The 22829-nt window shown below is 42.7% G+C and overlaps 2 protein-coding genes across 2 annotated transcripts; both read left to right on the top strand.

The window, feature by feature from the left end:
• The first annotated feature begins 1584 nt into the window (after positions 1–1584).
• MAGOH (mago homolog, exon junction complex subunit) lies at positions 1585–6573 on the top strand. The gene is made up of 5 exons (XM_063297972.1): positions 1585–1734; positions 2660–2718; positions 3086–3196; positions 4197–4279; positions 6349–6573. Exons 1-5 carry the CDS (start codon positions 1647–1649, stop codon positions 6446–6448), a joined length of 441 nt encoding a protein of 146 aa, XP_063154042.1. The 5' UTR covers positions 1585–1646; the 3' UTR covers positions 6449–6573.
• A 1949-nt stretch (positions 6574–8522) lies between these two features.
• Positions 8523–22364, top strand: CZIB (CXXC motif containing zinc binding protein). Its single transcript, XM_063297971.1, has 8 exons — positions 8523–8673; positions 8764–8847; positions 10173–10229; positions 11075–11156; positions 14084–14115; positions 14948–15025; positions 20148–20213; positions 22196–22364. Exons 1-8 carry the CDS (start codon positions 8668–8670, stop codon positions 22271–22273), a joined length of 483 nt encoding a protein of 160 aa, XP_063154041.1. The 5' UTR covers positions 8523–8667; the 3' UTR covers positions 22274–22364.
• The last annotated feature ends 465 nt before the right edge of the window (positions 22365–22829 follow it).

Below are 22829 nucleotides of genomic sequence, written 5' to 3'. Positions count from 1 at the left end.
CATCCATCTTGCTGCTGGTCATCCTCTTCTCCTCTTCCCTTCCACCTTTCCCAGCATCAAAGCCTTCTCCAGAGAGCTAGGTCTTCACATATAAGGAAAGAATCCATATTACATGAGGGATCCGTCTTGCACCATTATCTCCATAAACTCCCCAAACCTTTGTAAATAGAAAGCCAACATTTCCTCACTGTGTCCCATAACATATCCATTAACAATATTCTCAACTGTCAAGCATGAGAGTCCCCTTGGACGTATTTCTAATGTGCGATGAATTATAAGACAGCAATGATGAGATGGTAAAGGTGGTTTAATTTTCTCAGGTTGAAGAACAAATAAAATGGACAGTGAGCTGCAGAAGCAAAGAGGAGATTAATGCTAGTGAGGGCAGCAGAGAAAGTCAGAAGGTTAAGGGCAAGGATAGCTCTATGACAACAAAGATCAGACCAGTTAAAGCAGTATTTTTCAAACTTGGCAACTTTAAGATGTGTGGACTTGAATTCCCAGAATTCCCCAGCCAGCATGCTGGTGAAACTTGAAACAGAGAATGTGTGATAGAGTTAGATGCCTTTAAATTATGAATCTGGAGAAGACTACTAAAAGTTGCAAGGATGCAAGAACGACTAACCTCTCCTGAATGAAATAAAAATGAAAAGAACAGAAAAAGGGAGAACCACGGATTATCACAGAGCAGGTCAAGCTGGAACAGACCCAATAGGCATGGACTGCAAAAGTCTGGGCAACCAGAAGATGGCAGCAAAGAGATCAAAAAAAATCTTGATCTTTTGACTTGTGGTTCGGATTTTTGCAGGCAGTCCAGACATAGCATGCTTAAAACAGAAAGCATTTGTCTATGCAATTGCCAGGGGTCAGTCCCCGCTTGATGGAACCCGTCTAACAAAATGTCACAATGCACGCTGTTGACCTGGCTTAGAAAAATCTCTTCTTTGGAGTCCTTGGTGCTCTCTGAGCTTGGTTGTTTGCTTGCAGACGTTTCAATACCCAACTGCGTAACACCATCACTGTTAGTGAGTGTGGGGTTTGCTCTCTATTTATATACAGTACCTTGCCCTGTTGGTGGGGTGTGGTTTTGCCTTGAAACTTCTGCAAGCAAACAACCAGGCTCAGAGAGCACCAAGGACTCCACAGTTCAGCCCTGAGCTACTCTTCTATTATCTTCTATTAGATCTCTACTTCCTCCACTTTGGTGGAGGGGCTACAGTACGGATTTCGTATAGTCCTCTTCAATCAACCACTGGCTTCAAAAAGAGCCGGGAAATCAGGGACCTAAATCCGTGTTTAGTTCCCCAATGATTGATAGTGGCTATAATTCCGCATGAGTCGCAATGACACCCCTCTACACTTTGCACTTTTATGGTGAAAAGTCCTAAGATTTCTCATTGAAAGGGAAGCAGTTCCTCTAAACCGGACGTACTCCGTCTTGACGTGTAGAGCGACGCTGGCTCTATTTAATATAAGTCGACTGAACAACAAATGAAACCTTATCTGCGCATGCGAGAAGAAAGGCGCAAAGCGAGTCAGCTTGTGCGACTCTTCCGGTTGAGGACGTATACTTCAGGCGCCCCTCCGTATAGGCTAAGTTTGGCGTACGCGGTGCATGCTGGTTTTCCGGCGGGCGCTCTTCGATCATGGCGAGCGATTTCTACTTGCGCTACTACGTTGGACACAAGGGCAAGTTTGGCCATGAGTTTCTCGAGTTCGAGTTCCGTCCTGACGGTGAGACTCCCACTGTTTATCGGTCCCGGAGCAACAGACGTGGTGGCTTCTAGGAATGAGGCAAGGGGGGAGGAGGAGGTATCTGCGAGGGAAGAAGAGACCTTGCTTATGCCGGTTGGGCAGTTTGGTAGGATGGAGGAACAGACCCGATGGAGGGAGGAGAGGTTGATGTTTGTTGAGGGAAAAAGCAGGAGGCGAATACGAGACTGCACCTGGGCTGTGTTTGGGTGATCGGCGGAATTGGCTTATATTAGAACGGGCTGGGCTCTGACAGACTGGCAGTGTAGCTTTTGGAGAGGTAAGATGAGTAAAGGGGGTCTCATAGCTTATCTGGTCGAATAACAGCTTGAAGTTGCCTTAAGTGGGGCTACAAGCTAGTGGCTCAATTGCTTGAGGGGTAGTGGAATATGAAAAGTTCTTGTAGGAAATCAGGCAGACACCAAATGCAGCAACAGAGTCCACAATAAGGAGAGGATGATGGTCAAATAAAAAAGTAAGTTTGAAAAAAATGTATCTGTTATGGAGTCACTGGGTAGCCAGACGCTCTCCACCATCACCTCCCGTTGGTTAGCTCAGTAGGAAAGTGGCTATTTAATAGCATCCCAGAACAGTTTCCTTGGACTGCAGTGAAGCCTACCTGCAAACTGATCTTGATGAGAAGAACAGAGGAGTCAGGAATTCAGCATAACTAAGCGTTACTTACAGTAGTTAAAGGGAAGCTGAACAGCAAGGACCTCAGAAATTAAGAGTTTTGAAGGAACCATGCACCAATAATCCTTTGTACCCTTGCTTGAATGTCACTGCTTTCACTTCCTTGTTCTTTGTTTAATTTATGGAACCAAAATCAATATGTTTTTGCAAAATTAAATAAAATAAATGTTTACATTTATCTTGTAATGTTCAGTGTAATTTTTTTTTTCAACAGGTAAACTGAGATATGCAAATAATAGCAATTATAAAAATGATGTCATGATCAGAAAAGAAGTAAGTTGGCTGTTTTAGTGTATCCACAATACTCTGAATAATAAATAAAGGTTATAATGATATTTTAGTATTTTTTAATTGGTTGGTACATCTGTGATGTTGACAATGCTGAGAATTAAGCACCCATTTACTACTTGTTTTATGTTTCTATGTAAAACCTGTCTCTGTTGTCTTGCTGAAAATCAGACCTCTAAAAGAATCCTTTAAGGTGGTAGCATTTGTACTGTACAAATGTACCTGTGCTGGTTTTTTTCACTTCTAAATTATTCTGATGGGTACTTGTATAACAAGAAAAGAAGAGAAATGAGTCTTAAATCCTTTTTTTTTAAATTGCAGAATCAAACTAACATTTCTATGTTGTTTCTAGGCCTATGTACATAAAAGTGTGATGGAAGAACTAAAGAGGATAATTGATGACAGTGAAATTACAAAAGAAGATGATGCGTTGTGGCCTCCACCAGATAGAGTTGGTCGGCAGGTTAGCAGATGTCCTATTTACCATACAGATGCTTTAAATTAACCAGCTACATGTTTATGCACAGCCAGTAATCTGCAAGAAAGCTATCTAGATGGGGTTATGGTAGCTTTCTCCAACCAGGTAAACTTCCAGATATGTGGAGCAACTCCCAGAATTCCCAGCAATGGTTAGGCTGGCTAAAGAATCCTTGGAGTTGGAAACCCAATGTATCTGGAGGAAGGTTAGACTAGGAAGTGGGTGTAGAGTCCTTTTGGCTGGTAAGAGATGTGAAGCTGGAGATTTTATTTTTAAAATCTCCTTTTTGAAGCTAAAATGGTATCGTTATCACATGGGGCCCAAATTATCCTGTCGACCCCAAAATGGTTTGAGGCCCTTTGCTAAGTACAGTGTGTCTGGTGGGGAACATGAGTCACTCGTAATCCACAGATGTGACTCTGAGTGGTAAAATAACAGGCCACACAGCAACGGACCCTTGTCCCCAACAACTGTAATCCCAGGGGAGCAGGAATGAAGCCCCCAAGTCTATTTTAGTGATTCCAAGAACTTCTCTGTCATGAGCAAGCATTTGCGGCTTGCCTTTTTTCCATTTTAAGACAAGACGTGAAAGCTGTAGAATAATTCCTAAAATAAAAATACAGACATTCTCAACATTCTCCCAAGTACAGGAAACTAAAAAATCTGTGTCTTACCTATTTGCATCATAACCTCACCTAACATCGTCTTTGAGTTTCTGCCAGATGTTAAGCGTAATCCATTATTAGCTTGTTAACCCCATCAATATAAATATGTGGTTAAGATTGCTCTCTCTGCTATGAAATGGCTACAGTCCTTTAAACAGCTGAATATAAATATTTGATCTAAGTCTACTAGGTAGAATATCTTGCTTTAGACTTGAATAATCATGAATGTTATAAGAGAAAATGGAGAAGAGAAATTCAAGCTTCATAACAATGGTAATCCATCCTAAATGTATTTGGTTTCTTGTTTTGTTTACTTCTAGGAGCTTGAAATTGTGATCGGGGATGAGCATATCTCTTTCACAACATCAAAAATTGGTTCTCTTATTGATGTGAATCAGTCCAAGTAAGTGCCGTTTGAAGAATGAATGATATTATGTACCTTACCTCTTTGCATTCATTAAATGTAGAATTAAGGATTGCTATATGGTGACTTGATCTCTCCAAGACAATGGGGGCATCCAAAATATCTATTTGCAGTTTTAAATCTATTGAAAGCCAGTAAAATGTACTCAGATCTGCATATGGTAAGTCTGATACATGTTTTCTCACAGAATCTGGTACAAGGCCCTGTAATAAGAGGGCCATGTAAAATCAAAAAGGATCAAAGCTGTGAGTTCAACAATCAGATGACATCAGTTTGAAATGCAGGAGGAGGAGAAGCAACACAAGTGTACCCTGGCTGCCTTGCCTTGAATGCCTGTATAGACAATACAGCCCCAGCCTGTACCTCAGTGGGAAATAAGAACTCCTCCTCATGTCCTGCTAATCATGGCATGAAGATATTCTGCTCCCATCTGGAGAGGACATGCCCTTATAATGCAGATTTTGTGTAATTCCCAGCCCTCTTTGGAAGCAGCGTAAACTAGTCCTTAGCTTTTCCAATTTTAAAATAAGCTTTTCCATTTTCTCCCCACACAAGGCTTGGCCCAAGAATGATCTATGATGCCAGTGATGATATGCTAAGGGGCTGGCATCTGCCGAGCTCCTGTTGGCTAGTTGTTGCTCTGGGCATTTCTCCTCCCTTCCAGTGTCTGAGCCCTGCCCCCCCTTGGCCATTTTGGCTTGGACGGCTCCATTTCCATAGAGGTATCTGCTTGTGTATGCCTGATCCATGATTCACAAAGCACCGTTCAAGCATTATGCAGGCGACTTACAGTCTATATACTGCTATACTGACCTGTTACTAAAGTCATGTTCAGTGACCTTTCAAGGACCAGTAAATCTGTATATTAAAAAAGGGGGGGTAGGGGGTGGGGAGATTACAGGTCAAATTTAATCTAGGTAAGGGATTTTTTTCCTGCTTCTGTCGCAAATTAGCATGTTACAGGTTTTCTGCTGCTTCAGCCGACAAGGAGTTTTGTGTAGCTGTACTTTGTACTGTTTTTGTTACAAGGGCAGTGCCATTTTGCATACTTTAACAGCTTTCTGCATACATCCTGTGTCCATGTGCCATCCACTGGCCATTCACTGCTAGCACTGCTGTTCCTTTGCACCTAAGTAATTTGGGCTGTGTGGGAACACGGCTGCAATTGGCAAGAACTGTCAGTTTCTCTTTCTAGCTCAAGTGACTGGAAGCCCAATAAACCTGTGTCCAGAATAGCCTGGCTGACAGGTCAGTGAGGCACAGGCAGCTTGGGATGAAGCAGAAGGGAGCTCCCTCAGTGGGTCTTGCAAGCTCCCTCCTGTTTCACCTCACAGCCCTCCTCCACTCCCCCAGCATGCCAGCCAGGATAGTTTTGGACAAGGGTCTACCAGTCTTTTGGTAGGATGGGCCAGGAGGAAGCTCTCTTAGTACATCGTGAAAGCTATCCCCTGCTTCAGCCCACATCCTCTTCTTTAAGAAGACCAGTAGATCCATGTTCAGAAATAGCCTGAGTGAAAGATTATCAGCATCGAGTACCTCTTACTGGCAACCTGTGATTCATGCAACTTTAGCCATCCACCCAGCCACTCTACTCACTTCAAGGAGGGCAATTGGTGGTTGTTTCTCCAACTAGCTAGTAATGCTGACTGGAAGGAGAAACAAAGGCAGAGGAATCCACAATTTACTGCCCTTAAATTGTCCCACAGTAAATTGGTACGGGTGAAACCATCCGTAAGCCTTGAGACAGATTGGAACTTGTTGGAGCAGCGAAAATCATGCTGGCGTATTTTTCCACTGACTCAAGAACTGGAGGAATGCATATTAATGCATCAATTTGTAGAATATTTTATTAAAGTCATATTTATTTTTTTCTCATTTACTAAAAATGAGAGATGAGGGGAGATCACTTTCACAATGCTTTAAAAAGTTGTTTGACATTATGATAAGTGGCTTGGAAATTCTCTGTCTTCCTGATAAAGATAATGACTTTGATGTCAAAATTTCTTGTAGATTCTGACTTTATGTGTTTTTTCCATTTTGCTCTCCAGGGATCCAGAAGGTCTAAGAGTGTTTTACTATCTTGTCCAGGATCTCAAGTGTCTAGTCTTCAGTCTCATTGGATTACATTTCAAGATTAAACCAATTTAAATTGTGTGAATCTAAGTTTGTATAGTAAAGTTTTTTGGGTGGGATTCCTTTCATTCCATATCTTTCATAATGTTTATGTATGTCTGATTTTATACAGAGTGAATTTAATAAATACTAAAACTTTTTTTCTTTTTATTTAGAAAGTCTTTGTCAATCAAGTTTCATATTTTAGGGATGGGCTGTTCAGATGTTTCCTATGTTTGTATGAATTTGACATACAATGTAAGAGTCAACACTTCCATCTGGATTCCTACATGATTAATCTTTCAGCCTCTGTGTTTTGAAGGAAGTTAGGTAACTGGTATGTTCAGGAACTGTGTGTGTCAGTGGATTTTTTGCCTGCTCTGAAATACAATGGACAGAAGCAGAGTTCCCATAACTCAGAACAAGTGAATATGGAAGAAATTTGAATATGCTAGGAAACAGCTGCATCTATACACACCAGTATCTTATAGTGATAGACATTATTTTAATGCAACAAATTCTTACTTATTCCAGTGGTGCTGCTATCACTTATTAGGGGAAAGAATCTGCAGCAATTTACTGTGACATCATTTTGGTTCTACATTTATCCTACTTTCTGGGTATAGTTCAATATGTTTATTACAATAACTTAATAAATCATCTATAGCTTACATTACCCCAACGTTTTGAGTTTCCTCCAGAATCTTTTATGTCTGCTTCAACAATCCTATTCCTGAGTAAGGTATTCGGTGAGATAGCAAGTTTCCTAGTGAATCAAATAAGAAATTTGGCCCATTTATTGTATTTTCCAGTTTTGTCTACATATGGCACCTAAAAAAGGAAGGGGTGTTTTTTGGCAATGAAGGTTTAAACAATGGTCAGATAATGGTAGGTGGTAAGATCTGACATAAAACTGGTGATAAAGTCTACAGAAGTCAATGTGTGCAATAGATATATGCACACACAGTGTGCTACTAGTGTTTGGCTGAAATAAAATGATGTACAGCTTTGACTTTGTACATTTTAATAAAAGCAAATGGTTGTAAAATGGAGCATTGCTACTGTTTACAACTGAAATAAATTGGTATCCCTATGTAGGGTTATTTAGGAATAACTGAGCCATGTCTGTTTTCCTTACAATAATCCTGGTGGCCTAAACTTGGAATAGAGTGTATTATCAGTGGTTTGTATGCATAAGGCCAATTTTCTTGCTACTCTTGCCAGTGGAAGGGGGCTTTTTAATAGCAGAAAGAATTCTTCCCCTGAGCTTTAAATAGCTAGTATGAGTAATAGATCACCTGATGTTATTCTGCCTCAAAAAGCAATTTTCTATGTCTGGTTTTATGATTCTTCTGTCAAGTATGATGCAAAGTAAAATGCATTTCAAAATTCAGGTATTTCCACTTTTATTTGTGGTTCACTGCCAGGGGAAGTTCACAGATGGCAATGATTGTGCTCTCTAGGAATTCTAGGAATTGAAGTTCACACATTTGAATGGCACCCAGGTTGGGGAGGAATGACCTAGTAGAAAAGCTAGGTGAAAGATATAATAAGCATACTATCCCAGCCAAAGGCACAGTTAACTTTTTTCAATTCCCTGTTTAAAGCTGCGAGTCCCTTGAACTGTCGGATTCCCTTTCAATTTCTGAAATTAGGGATCTAGGTTGGGCTCCCGCTTCTGTGCTGCAAAAATTCAGACCACCACTAGACGGCAGCATCTGATCGCCCGAATTTTTGCAGACCAGACCTGAAAACTCCAGGATAGTATAGCCCTAAATGGCTGCCTCGAAACCTATTTCGGGGTGCAAGAGGAGTAAGCCGAGTTAAATCGATGCCTCGTTTGCTATCGAGCCTCGTCCACCGAATGCAAACCCGGTGCTGATAGAGCAGGTGTGGGTGTGGTCCACGTATCCACAGGCAGGCGCATGCTTTGGCTTCTTTGTGGGCGCGTGGATGGAGATGAACGGTCGTCTCCCAGAAGCCGAGCAGCGGCTCAGCGACCACCCGGGTCTGTTGGAGCGGGAGAGCGCCGTTCCGTTTAAGGGCACACCCCTCCCTCTGCTCTCCGTCCTCCGGAACAGGCAAAGCTCAAGTCTCGCGAAGGTTGAGGAGCGCCTGCCCAGTTCTACTGCCTGGCCTCAGCAAGTCCCGAAACAGCGCGGAGGTTCCGCGTGTCGTTGCCCGTGGGAGGGGAGGGGTCTCCTGCCTGGTACGGCTCTTCTGAGGCGCCCCTCCTTTCGTTGCCCCTTTGGGCCATGGGGGTAAGAGAAAGCTCGCTTGGGTGTGCCTGGAGCTGGCTGGGATTGGCTGCCGAGCGCATCTAACCGGTCTGGTGACGTTCTTCCTTTCAGAAAATCGGGTTGCAGTTCAAAGCGACTTTGGAAAACATTACAAATCTCAGACCGGTGGGGGAGGATTTTCGATGGTATCTGAAGGTACGTCTTAGAGAAAGGGATTGCCTGTCTCCACAAACATGTTGACCAGAGTGCTGTTTAATTGCCCGCAGTAATACAGATCCGTTTACACAACACGCCCACTATTAAGTAAGTTAACCAAGGTTTATTCAGTTAGCCCAGTGGCGTGGGTTATAGATAAGGTATCTTTTAAAAGCAGATGCATAAAAATATCCTCTTCATGCCCAGCTCTAGCCATCCCCCCAACCGCAATGCTTAACATCTACGTATTATTATTTAGGTTCAACACAGTGGGATTTGGTTTTGAATAAACATGCCTAGGCTTGTAGTGTCGGTTAGATTATCATGAAAGTATGTATGGTTGGCCTATGTGAACTACCCCAACATAGTTGGATATCATTGTCATAGGCTGTCACAGAAATAACAGGGACTTAGCTCGTTTCTTTTTCAATCAGCTCTTGAAAACCTGCTCAGATGGCAGTTGTAAAGGGATGTGACCTGGAGAGAGTTGACCCTGCTCTTGGTTCCACTGTGTCATCATTGCAAGATCTGTTTCAGGATCACCGCTACTGATCCTTGGCCAGGAATAGTTTATGGAAATTTCTTCAGTTGTCCCATCTCCATGAACTATTGTATTATTGTCTGCTAGTTTCTAATTAGCAGCATTAAGGGGACCTTCCGGCTCTGGTAAGCCATTATCTTCTACAAGAAGAGTTGACACTGTTTCACCTGGTCAGGTAGGCAGAAAATACAGGAGAAGGGAGTTCCTCAGACTGAAGCCAGAGCCAAGTCAATGTGTGGTTAAAGGTGACAAGCGGAACCTTGAATCACACCCAGGAGCCAACTGGTAACCATTGTAGCTCCCCAAACAGTGGGGATATCAGAATATACCAATCACTGACCAGGCAGCTGCATTCTGTCCCAGCTGTAGCTTCTGAGTGTTCTTTAAAGGCACTCCTATGTAAAAAGGCGTTACAAGAATTCAAATGGGAGGTGACTAAGGTGTGAGTGATTGAGAAGGGCCTTGCAATCCAGGAATGGATGCAGCTGGCACAGAAGACATAATTGTGCAAAAGCCCTCCTGGCCACAGCTGTCACTTGCTCATTGAGCAGAAGCTGTGAATCTAGGAGGATGCCCAAATTGCAGACCACCTCTGAATGGGGGAGCACAACTCCATTCAGAGGCAAAGATGGAATTTCCCTGGGATCATTTGGCCACAAACCCAAAGCCTCTCCCTCCAGGCCCTGACAGCCTCCAGGCACTTTAAATTTAGACATTTGATTATTGTGCTGTTGGATTCCACCCAATATATTTAGTTCATATTTGTTTTCCTTCTATTTTCCAGCTTAAGTGTGGAAACTGTGGTGAGGTTTCAGAAAAATGGCAATATCTACGATTAATGGTAAGTCCCAAAATAAAATATACAAGATGTAGTTAGTATCACACATGTCATGATGCAAATGATGTATGTTATATAATTCACACCATTTGGGCAGGGGCACCATGAAGCATACAGTGTCATTTGCTTCTTTCCTTGTGGATATAAGTGACGGGAGCTGTCATCCAAAACATTTCCAGGGAACTAGATTTGGAAAGCACCGTATTTCCTGATACTATCTAGGGGGTTGACTGTAGGATTCTTGACTGTATCCAAGCATTCATTACCATGCTTTCCAAGACTCTGGTGTAGCATGGAAGCAATCTGTACTTTTAGAAAAAACTCATTTTTCAAATCTTTCATAATATGGATATTTCATTTATTTTGTGAGTCAGTGATATCTATATAGTTGCATGGGTTTCTTACCTGCATTCATTTAATGGTAATGTTTCCATTGCCAATACATTTTTACCTAGTTCAGCCACTTAATTAGATTACTGAGTGGTGCAGTATGAACTAGATTTTTTTAAAACAAGATCTAATAACATTCCTTGTTTTTGTTAGAGATGTTTATCTCTCTGTTAGATCTGTATTCTGGACCATTACCTGGTTGCTTTGCTTAGTGTTTGTGTAACATTCTTAATCTCAAAAGAAAAGAGGCTTCCATTAGTAGATTCAGATCTTGAGAAAAGATCTTCTTGCAGCCTCTTCTCCCAACAGTGAAGCACTTGAGACTGATGGCTGATATTTCATTTGGAAATGGTTATTGTATTAATTTTACTGTAAACTGCCCAGAGTCCCTCTTTTGGGGGAGAAGGGCGGTAACAAAATTTGAATAATAAAAAATAAAAATAATAAATTCTGTTTAGGACAGCCACCCTCTCAAAGGAGGCCGGGGAAGTGCCACAATGGTGCAGAAATGCAAGCTGTGCTACCGGGAAAACTCCATAGGTAAGAAGTTTTTTTATACATCTATCCCCTAGATAGAGAACTCATGCTATCATTATATTAATCTAATAGAAAAACACACCTCCCCATCCTTCTAATAATTGCCTATAAATCTTTTGCAGGGTAGACAAAGAAATAGTCTTCACTATAAAACAAGCTGTGGAAAACAAAAATAAGCAAATGGTGCAGATCTGTTGTAAAGGACAGATTAGCCTGAACATTGGTTATTGCTGGGGGTGGGGTAGGGGTACAGTATTTGTCTGTTGAATTCCACATTTATGTAATATCTAAATCAGGCTGCATCCTCAGCATGTATCTGTACATGTTGTATTCCTCTTAGAGTAAAACTGTTCCAAATGTGTCACAAGTGACCAGTATTGTCCTTACTGTTAGCAGAGAATATTGCAAAGGGTACAGGTATTACTAAGGACATTAAGCTAGTCTACACCTCCTCTATATTATTAAAAAGCATTACACCAAAGCTTCACCTGAACAAAGTGATGGTAGGAGCTGGAGATCAGTATTTATGGACCCATCTGATGACAACTGTGGGATATGTAAGATTCCAATGTGAATTATAAAAGGAGTAAATAGCTAAGAGACTGAATTAACAAATGAAATGAAAAGAACAATAGATAGTTGTGTGCCTGTGAAGCTAAGAGAGAAAGATACAATAGATATAAAGGAAAGTGTTCTGATTTTGTGGAATGGAGCTGAATACATGCATGGAAAGTGTAGGTTTAACTATAAAGGAAAGGGCTAAGTTTTGTGCCAAAGTATGAAATGTGTCGTATTAGTTGTTGTTGGTTATAAATAGGACTCTGTAGGTTGGTGATAGCCACATGTTACATTGTTGTTGTTTATGTATTTACTTACTTTGATTTAGTGCTGTCTAACTCCAATGTGACTCTTCCAGTGAATGGTGAAAATAAAAGAATCAGATAATAGTTTGGGGAAAAAATGTGCCACATCCCGAATGAATGCAGTCCTGAAAGGTGGGAATTCTGCTAGGTGACATGAATGGATGGGTGGGCAGAGAAAACAGAACAACTTTGAGGGAAATAAAAATAATACAGGAAGTAGGTAAAGAGGGCTCGATGAGAAGCCTCTAATAGCATGAATAGAATTAAAAAATAAAGGTATGGAATTATTTGGAATAAAACTAAAGGGAGGGAATGCTGGAAGGAATACTTTTAGAGATGGTGATATGTTGAAGAGTAGAATTGAAACAAATGCTGTAAACATCCAAGTAAAAAATGCTGAAAAGGTGTTGATGGTGTAGGTAGACAAATGTTATAATATGGATATGGTTTATTGATGGAGCGGCAGTGTGACTTGTTTAACCTATGCATGAAGACTGTAACTATGTGTGGCTGTTGGGGAAAAGCTGTTAGAAAATATGCCATATACAAAGGGAAAGGTAGCAACAATGAATGCAAGTATTACAGAGGGATTAGGTTGTTATATGCACCTGGAAGGTATTTGGCAGAATTTCAGATCAGAAAGGTACAGGAGATGACAATGAGCAAAATTTGGGAAGTTTGACTTTATGCTGGGCAAGTAATAAAGTAAAGGTAAAGGTTTCCCTTGACGTAAAGTCCAGTCGTGTCCGACTCTAGGGGGCAGTGCTCATCTCCGTTTCTAAGCCTTGGAGCTGGCGTTGTCATAGACACTTCTGGGTCATGTGGCCAGCATGACGACTCGGAACGCCGTTACCTTCCCGCCGAAGCGGTACCTATTGATCTACTCACATTTGCATGTTTTCGAACTGCTAGGTGAGCAGGAGCTGGGACGAGCAACGGGAGCTCACCCCGCCGTGCGGTTTCAAACCGCTGACCTTCCGATCGGCAGCTCAGCGGTTTAACCCGCAGTGCCACCGCGTCCCTTTTGGGCAAGTAGTACATGGACCATATTTTTGCTCTTCAGCAAGCCATTGAGAAATGTGTAAACATGAGAAGAAAAATTTATTGTTAAGCACAAAATATTCACAAAGTGAATAGGCTTGAATTATGGAATCTTTTGGAGCTGAAGATTCCATTGTTATGGAATTACAGAGTTGAAGATTGATTGCTGAACGTGATGAACAATATATGATGAAAGTAAATCAGATGGGAGAATAGATTGAATACTTAGTGAACAGGTCAGCACTGAGTAATACAAAGATGTTTGTGATATAGCTATATCCAGATTATGGATGGTTTGGTCACCTTCCATTATCTTTTTTTGCTGATTGATGAAAACATTTTTTTTCTTGTATAAACTCATTGAATGTAGCAGATAATGTTATTCCTGGCTTACCTCCTTGTTGTGATTATGAAATGTTGAAATACTATGTGGTGATTTTACAACAGGACAATATAAACATTTTGATTTCAAACAGATCGATAAATAATAGGGAGTGTGTTCCAAAAAAATGCAGTTGGAGAGATCCCCTGATTCTGAGGGACTACTATATCTTGGTCATCTTTCTATATTTTTTCTGAATCAGAATACCCTGGAGGTAGCAGCATTCCACCTTTGTTCTTTCAGTAATTTTCATCTCACTCTGTCCTTTTTATACCCTTTTTATGCAAGCCAGTCCTAAAGACACCCCTGAGTTGAGCTCAAATCTTACTGACTTTGTGAATCCATCTGCACAGTGTCCTTGGCAAGAGTATGGCCCGTTTCTGGTCTGCTGTTCTGACACCCCAATGTGGCCTAAAAGGCCCAGCCCTGCTTAGTTTCTGGGCCCAGATGCGGTTGGCCATGTGCTATCACTTGCTGAGATGCATCTAGTCATGGCACAGGGCTTAAACAGGAAACTAAATTTTAAAGGTGAAGTCTAGCACTTGACTGACACTGAATCAATTTAAACCTGAATATTTCTCTAGCCTATGAATTATACCCTTCTTTGCTTCAATGTTACGTTTTTCCTTTTTATTCTCTTTCAGATATCTTAACTCACACAATTAAGCCTTATAACGTAAGTCTATTTTATTTGCATTTTATGGAAAGGGTGGACTTTTAGTGGACTTGATCCAGAGAAACTAAAGTCCAAAATTATGCAATGTATGCCGCTGTAATCTCACAGAAGAGCTGCATGTGTGGCTTTGCACTGAGAACATGGACAATTTGTTATTACATTCAGATTATCCTTAGAGGGTAGCCTTTTCAGAAAATGAAAAAAAATTAAATTAAATTAAATTAATGGAAACTGGCTGTTCATGCAGCTTCAACACTGTGCCTACAGGCTCTCCTTCATGCAGTTATCCCCGTGCAGAAAACAGACAGCAGACGTGCCTTTCTTTTCTGTGCACAGTAAGATAAACTTATTGTGCAAGGAAAGAAATATAGGGATGAGATGACTAACCTAGGTGTAAACCTATAGACGCTTATTTAGGAGTTAGCCCCAGGGCTTTGTGATCTGCTCTGCATTTTGAGAATAGGTCTTTTGCTGGTTAGATTCTTAGCCCAATGTATATTCCCATTCAACAGAAATTCCATTTCTCGTTATTTGACTTAAAGGCAGCAGTTTAAGCATGCACTAGTGATTATTTTTCATTCGTGCTTATGTATTTATTTATCTTTCACATTTCTATCACTGCCCATCTCCCCCAAAAGGAGAGATGTTAAATGTTTCCCTGCTTTAACTGGACTTTTCTCCAGAGATTTACAAACATTACAGTTTATATTATTTGTAATATTACACTGTGTCTTTATGGGGTATAATAATTTGGAAAATATGTTTTGTTTCTTCCTGCTTGTCTTTATTCCTCTGTTAAAAAATGCTAAGTATTCTTTTGGCTGAATTCTAGGCCGAAGACAATGAGACCTTTAAAACAATAGTGGAATTTGAGTGCCGTGGCCTTGAACCCGTGGACTTTCAACCACAGGCAAGTACTCAAGAGTGTCATTTTTGAAAGATCTGCCTATTAAACTTGAATTATTGTATAACTTGTTCTTCAGCACACTGTTTCTTTTGGAGCTGGTTCACACCCAACCATAAGACAAAAGAGTTAACAGGTGGTAATTTTGCACCTAAACTTTAATGTAATTTGAAGTTTGTTCTATACAAAGTTAGACACATATAATTAGAATCATGTGATGGGGAAAGCACTGTTAAGTAGGCTAACTTTACATTCCTGATTATGCCTTTATTGCTCATCTGGGTGGAACATCTGTAGCAAGGAGACTGCTGAACATGTTTAGATGAAAGGTTAGTGTTAAATCAGGTAAGAAGCCTGCACAAATAGAGCAAGTTACCTGCTGTAGAGGTTTTGCCCCTTTGGGACAGGAATGGCTAATACCTTGGCTTCAGAGTCCCATGGATAGGAAGAGCAGCTGAAAGCAGCTGTGGTAACTTTATGAAATAAGTGAAATTCACAAATGGCCTGCCATGAAAATCTGTGTGAATATTAAACATTGACCACAGTCTTGTAGCTATATAGCACCCAAAAGATATGTTTTCATCTTACAAGAATAGGTAGAGTCTAGCTTGCAAGAACTACGTAAATTTTGGGATTGGAAAAAGGAGCATTTGCATGTTCTCACTGAAGCCTTTTTCCATATGTGATCTTAGCCTGGCTTGACAGATTTCTCCCATTCTCTTTCAGTGCCTCTACAGAGAGGCAGGCTGAGCATTTGCAATGACTTGTTTCTTAATAAACGCTACAAGGAATTGTTACTGGAAATGCAGGCAATATTTTCAAAATACAGAGACCAAGGATCATCATTCCTTTGTAATGTGCTGATAAGCTCCTCAATCCTTTTTAACAATCAACAGATAGCTAGTAGACTCTTTGGAGATTAATCATATTTCAACTAAAAATGTTGCATTGTTTTGAGTAATGAATTTATTGTAGCACAAAGGTTTGTTACTTTTGCTGTCACTTTGATGTGCCAGGCTTACATAGCTATTCACATGGGAACAGTATTTCCAAAAATCCAGTACAAGTGTAGCAATCTCTGTGCTAAAGGAAAGTATTTTAGCTCTTTTTTTCCCCACCAACTTTATTTATTTATTTATTTGATTTATTTGATTTCTATAGCCGCCCATCTCAGCGAGTGACTCTGGGCAGCTTACAACAATAAAACCATAAAACAATTAAAACAATTACAATTAAAACAGTTAAAATATAAAATAAATACAGAATAAATATACATGGCTGCCAAGCGAGCAATGCATGAATGTTAATACAGCCAAGAGATGGGACTATCTACATGTTTGAGGCCCCAGGCCCAGGCACAAAGCCAGGTCTTCACGGCCTTATGAAAGGCCAACAGGGTCGGGGACATCCTGTCCTAACAGTCAGAAATCATGCTGAGATGAGGAGTAGGTCTCTAGTGTTTATTACCGCTACATAAAACAGAATCCTAACAAACTGAAGAAGCGTGGGAAAAACCTAGACAGATAAACCCCAAAAGTTAAGGCGGGTCTGATCTGTGTCTCTTTGAATGGCTGCTTAATTCCTCAGTACTACGCAAGCATTTTCCCCCCTGGATAGAGGCCCCTTCCAGCTCGCCATCAGTACTCATGACACATCCTAATTTCTGGAGGGAGGATCTTCCAGAGGGCAGGCACTACGAAAGAGAAGGCATGCCTTCTAGTTCCCGCCAACCAACACTCCCTGGCTGATGGGACCCACAGCATACCCAACCTACTAGATCGAATTGGACGGGCAGAAACAACTGGGAGAAGGTGGTCCCTTAGGTAACCCAGCCCCAAGCCATGAAGGGCTTTAAAGGTGACAACCAGCACCTTGAATTGCACCCGGAAGCCCACCGGCAACCAATGCAGCTCACGTAGTAGTGGTGTTACATGTGTCAAGTACCCGACACCATTTACTATCTGTGCAGCTGCATTCTGCACCAGTTGAAGCTTCCAAATGCTCTTCAAGGGCAGCCCCATGTAAAGTGCATTACAGTAGTCCAGACAGGAGGTCACGAGGGCACTAGTGACTATGAGCAAAGCTTCTCGGTCTAGGAATGGGCGCAGCTGGCGCACAACCCGAAGGTGTGAAAAGGCCATCCTAGCCACGGCTGCCACCTGCTCTTCGAGCAAGAGCCGTGAGTCTATGAGGACCCCCAGATTGCACACCGGGTCTGTCTGGGACAGTGCAACCCCATCTAAGACCAAAGGTGGAAAAACCTTAGCACCGGGAGGCCCACCAACCCAAAGCCACTCAGTCTTACTTGGGTTGAGTCGAAGTCCATTGCACCCCATCCAGGCCCTTACATCCTCCAGGCACTGGGTCAGGACATCCACGGCATCAGTCAGGCGGTCTGGGGTAGAGAGATAAAGCTGAGTATCATCAGCATATTGGTGGTATCTTACCCCAAACCGTCGGATCACCTCCCCCAACAGTCTCATGTAGATGTTAAATAGGAGAGGGGAGACAACCGAGCCCTGAGGCACCCCACAAAGTAGGGGACGTGGGCTGGACCTTCCTCCCCCATCAACACTGACTGGAACCGACCCCGGAGGAAGGAGGAGAACCAGCGCAACACTGTACCACCCACCTCCAACTCCCGAAGCCGGTCCAGAAGGATACCATGATCGATGGTATTGAAGGCCGCTGAGAGGTCAAGAAGAGCAAGGATGGTCGCACTGCCCCCATCCCGCTCCCACCAGAAGTCATCTAAGAGTGCGATCAATGCCGTCTCAGTCCCATAACCCAGCCTGAACCCTGACTGAAAAGGGTCCAGATAATCCGCTTCATCCAGGGTCCTCTGCAGCTGCCGTGTGACCACTCTCTTCACAACCTTCCCCAAAAAGGGGAGGTTGGAGACTGGACGAAAACTTTCCAGGCTGGTTGGGTCAAGCGATGACCCCTTGAGGAGAGGACGCACCACCGCCTCTTTAAGAGCCGGCGGGAGCATCCCCTCTCTCAAAGAGGAATTAACCACCACCCAGACCCAATCACGTGCCTCCTCCCGGGCAGCCTTGACCAACCAGGAAGGGCATGGATCTAATACAGAAGTGGCTGAACTAGTAGCTGTGAGGGCCTTGTCCACCTCCTCAGGTGCAACCAGATCAAACTCTCCCCAGATAACCATGCCAGACTTTGCCCCCGTATCCTCCACTGGCCCTGCCTTAAAGCTGGAGTCCAACATAGAGTGGATGCGATATCCGCTAGATGCGCAGCATATTCCTCACAGTGACCCTGCAGGTGAGGCTTGGTATTACTCCCTCCAAGGAGGGACCAAGTCACCCGAAATGGGACCGCTGGACAGCTATCTGCAGATGCAATAAAGGTGGAGAAATAACCATGTTTCACCGCCATTACCGCCACAAGGTAGGCTCTGATAGTGGCTCTAGCTTGTGTTCGGTCGTCTTCGCTCCCTGTCTTCCGCCAGCAGCGCTCCAGGCATCTCTTAGCCCTCTTAAGCCTCCTCAGCTCCTCCGTACCACGGGGAGCCGCAGGAGCCATGAGCACGGAGAGGCCGCTCAGGCGCGATCCAATCCAAGGCCCTGGCTGCTCCCTCATTCCACGCGGCCACCAAGGCCTCAGTCGGACCGTGCAGCAGACTTCCCAGAACAACCCCGAGCTCCCTCTGAAACCCAATTGGATCTATCAGTTGACTGGGGCGGGCCGATCTAATAGGCCCAGCCTCCCTGCGGAGGGGGGTGGCACCAGAGAACTGGAGGCTCACCAGGCAGTGATCTGACCATGACGGGAGAAACCAAGATCTCCCCCAATTTCAGAGCACTCTGCCACTGCTCCGACAGGAAGACCAGGTCAGGCGAATGACCACCGTTATGCGTCGGGCCCTGGATTACTTGGGACAGGCCCATGACCATCATGGTAACCATGAAGTCCTGAGCTACCTCCGACCCCGCAAGGAAGGCAGGTTGAAATCCCCCAAGACGATAAGCCTGGGGAACTCCACCGCCAACCCGGCTACAGAGTCGAGTTCAGGCAGGGAGGTTGCTATGCAGCAGGGAGGCTGGTACAATAGCAACAGTCCCAGCTGATTCCTAGAGCCCAACTTAACAAACAGGGTCTCGCACCCGGCAATCTGAGGAGCAGCACCCCTGGATGCCTCCGTAATACAAGCCAGGTCAGCTTTCTCATCCACGATCAAATCGTGGATGAGGGTGGCCTTATTACAAACTGACCTGGCATTCAGCAGCAGCAGCCAACAGCCCAGGGCTTTGAAAGTCTGCCAACCAGGACCCGGGAGTGAGTTCGAGGGGCTGGAACGTGCCACAGGAACAATATACCTGTGACCCCTTCCACATACAAATCTTGTCCCTCGTCTCCTACCATTTCTCCCTCTACCCATCACTACTGGGATATTATAGCCTGCCCTCATCCCTTCAGAACCCTTCCCCCTCCCCTGTCTATCAAAATCCATGCCCAGGCCTGCACCCCCCACCTCACAACAACCTACAATCCCAACAAAACTCCTTAATACCTAAGGTGCTTCTGCAATGTTAGCACTCAGCACCTCAAGTTAATTAAGGGTCACCTCCTTAACCCCATCCACCAGCCACACCAACCATTCCTTACCATAAGCCAGTCTCCTCTCACCAGACTGCTCAGGCCCCAATTATACAATCCCTGTGATTCAAACCCCTCCCCAGCTCTCACCCAGAGACGGGACAAAATCCAGGGCACAAGCTTAACCCTTCTAATCGCAGTCCTTTGATCAGTTCTTCAATTGGTTGTCTTGGGTTACAATGACTGTCACTTAGAAACAGTTCATGCAGATAACTCTCAGCAACTCTCAGCTAGGGAGGAGGTGAAATGGCTCCCCGCCTGCGGGGGTGGGTGAGCTGTAGCCCCAGAGCCATTGCAACCAGCCTGGCCCAGCTCTGCTTCCGCCACAGCAAATCTCTTGCCTTCACGCGGGCAGCTTCACCCTCCTCATCTCCTCGCCCCTCGGCACAGTCCCTCCTGCAGGGCAACAGGGGCTTCTTCCAGCTTCGGTGCCGGCTTCCTTCCCTCCGCCACGCTGCCATTATCCTAGATACAAATGTGTCTCTAATGGGTGCTTTCTAATTGTTTGTAGGCCGGGTTTGCTGCAAATGGTGCAGAGTCTGGCACATCTTTTGATGACATCAACTTACTGGAAAAGGTAGAGTGTTCATCTTTATGGTTCAAATAACTTTGTGGTCTATAGCATACAAATCTCAAAACAGGCTAACGTAAGACTGGCACTGCTGGCCCAGCCCAAAGGCCCATCTTAGTCCAACATTTGATTCTCATAGTGGCCAACCAGATGGCTCTGGGCTGGTCACAGTCAGAGGTGGAGACATACCCTTCTCCTGCTTCTGTTCCCTGTAACTGGTATTTGAATCTATCTCCAATCTGTAGGTAACATTTAATCTCAGGATTAATAGCTATTCCTCCCAGAATTTCCTAGTCCACTTTTACAGTTATCCAAGTTATCTTATGCTGATGAATTCCAGCTTGTTAAATGAGAAACTAAGAAAGACTGGACAAGCAGGGCAATTCCTAAAGGTCCACAGAACGTATTGTACTATCCTTTATATTAGATACACTCAACCTGTCCCTTTCCATTGTGTAAAATCTGAACAGGATCTTTCATATCGAAATCATACTTTAAAAATGTATTAGCCATACCAGGGGTGTGGTCCTCAACATTGTACATCTCTGTCCAAGACACTGGTCTGAGATTAGGCAGTTTGGTACCTTCTAGATGTTGGGATGACAAATGTGCTAATGAGAATTGTAGTCCAAAATATCTAGAAGGTACCAAGTTCCCTCCTTCCATAAAGCTCTGCTTGAACCTGGGAGCTGTCAGGACAAGTAAAGCTATGGCCTTCTCAAAATTATTACAACTCCTATTACCACTGGCAGTGATGGTTGTGGTAAATGGGATTTGATATCTGAAAGTCCACAGACTTTTTATCCTAATCTGGGATATCCACATTCTTGAGTTTAAAGCTCTCAGGAGAAGCTGCTTCCTTTTATTACCCCAATTTTGTGAGGTAAAGGGGGACTGAAGTGAGAAAACACTGATTTTCAGTCATGACACCTATATTCTGAAACTGCATCCCTCTAGAAGTTAGGTTGGCCTCCGGGTGTTGGAAGACAGAAGATAGTGCAAAAACCTTCTTCTACAGGGCTTTATGGATTATTGTACAGCATCTAGAACTACATTTTTTTATCATTCTGGGGTTTGGGGGAATAATGTTTGTTATTTTTCTTTATGAAATGTTATTTTATAGTTAAGTACCAAGGATGTTTTGTGTTTTTAAATTGTGCTTTGGGTCTGTAACGGCGTCATGATATTGAGCTCAAAACAGAGATTCTCAACTAAATTCTCAACTCTTGTACCAAAAAAGCTTCTTGTGACAATGTAAATAGTGAATAATACCAGTTATGGTCATTACTAGCATTTTTATAATGTAGAGGATCCTTGAATTTGACTTTTAAAAAATTGCATACTTGTGAAGCTGAATTGCACTGAGTAAGATGGTTTAGTCCATCTAGTTCAGAAGTATCCTCGGACTGGCAGCAACTTTCTAGGATTTGAGATGGGGATTCCTGGCCAATGCTAGAGACTAAAGCCAGAGCCTTTTGATAACTTGTTTTCGGGCTAATCTCTACTGGACAGCTCCACCCTTCACGTTATGCAACACAGGAGCAGATGCAGCTCTGGCAAATTTAAGATGCACAATTACAAATCCCGTATTGCAAGCAATCCTCCAGATTTGCCCTCTCCGTAGCAAAGGGCACTCAGTGGTGCCAAATAATCTTCTTGGAGATAATTTTTTTTTCATCCAGTGACAATTTTCCTCAACTATAAATTGCATTTTCAAGGTTAGTTCTTGGCATGAAAATCATCCAGGATGATGATGAGCTCTTCAAATTGCAAGACATGATCAAACATTTTCCTTTTAAGTTGCTAAAAAGCTTGAAACCAAATTAAATTTGGTTGGGGGTTTTGTGCCTAACGTATGGAGTAGTGGGGAGGTGTTACTGAAATGCAGGCTAGACTCCAAGCAGATGCCTACAGTTCAGCTTGAAGCAATAATGCAGTATCACCATTAAACTTTGTATGGAGCTAAGATGGCATGTTTCACTCCACAGGACTGGAATGACTATGATGAAAAACTAAAGGAATCAGTTGGCATCTATGAAGTTACCCATAGGTTTGTCAAATGTTGAAACTCCTTTTTATGGTAAAGAGTAATTTTCCGTAAAGCGAGATCAATTGAATTGTATTCACAAAAGTCAAAATAAAATCCATTCGCTTTGATAGTTTTTCCCCAGATTTGTGCTGTTATTTTTTTATTGTATGCAAGGGTAAAAATACATGTAATTACAGTCCTTGTCTTGGAGCAGGCCAGTCTAAAAATATACAACCAGGATTTGTTGAATGCATGGTTGCACAAAAAGAAAAGTACAGTAAAAATCCAGAAGCATTCAAAACACAGGACACCATCTGGCTGAAGGTTGCATGCTATATTTAGATTAGTGAAAGAATTGTGAACCCCTCCTTTAAGGTAATTTATAATACTGATTAACAGGAAGAAACATGCTGTACAGTAATATGAAAGACTATGCTCTCGACATTTTACATTTTGGTTCCTCTCACATTTTATGTCTAAGTGGAAACGCTGTAGGGTCTGCTGAGAAAAACCAATGTAAGTAACATATTTGATACCTTCATATATTCTTTTTGAAATTAGCTTGTATTTTTAAACAAAAAATCAGACAAACG

The sequence above is a fragment of the Candoia aspera genome, chromosome 3 (assembly GCF_035149785.1).
Source record: "Candoia aspera isolate rCanAsp1 chromosome 3, rCanAsp1.hap2, whole genome shotgun sequence".
Taxonomy (NCBI): Eukaryota; Metazoa; Chordata; class Lepidosauria; order Squamata; family Boidae; genus Candoia; species Candoia aspera.
The sequence above is the reverse complement of the archived record's forward strand: the minus strand, read 5'-3'. Positions and strand labels throughout refer to the sequence as shown.

What these genes read in the sequence shown, in the direction of transcription:
- CZIB (XM_063297971.1), top strand. An exon ending in GGCAATATCTACGATTAATG is followed by an intron (nt 10,230 to 11,074) that starts GTAAGTCCCAAA and finishes AATTCTGTTTAG; the next exon opens with GACAGCCACCCTCTCAAAGG. An exon ending in CTACCGGGAAAACTCCATAG is followed by an intron (nt 11,157 to 14,083) that starts GTAAGAAGTTTT and finishes ATTCTCTTTCAG; the next exon opens with ATATCTTAACTCACACAATT.
- MAGOH (XM_063297972.1), top strand. Translation starts at nt 1,647, where the DNA reads ATGGCGAGCGATTTCTACTTGCGCTACTACGTTGGACACAAGGGCAAG. An exon ending in ATGTCATGATCAGAAAAGAA is followed by an intron (nt 2,719 to 3,085) that starts GTAAGTTGGCTG and finishes TGTTGTTTCTAG; the next exon opens with GCCTATGTACATAAAAGTGT. An exon ending in CAGATAGAGTTGGTCGGCAG is followed by an intron (nt 3,197 to 4,196) that starts GTTAGCAGATGT and finishes GTTTACTTCTAG; the next exon opens with GAGCTTGAAATTGTGATCGG.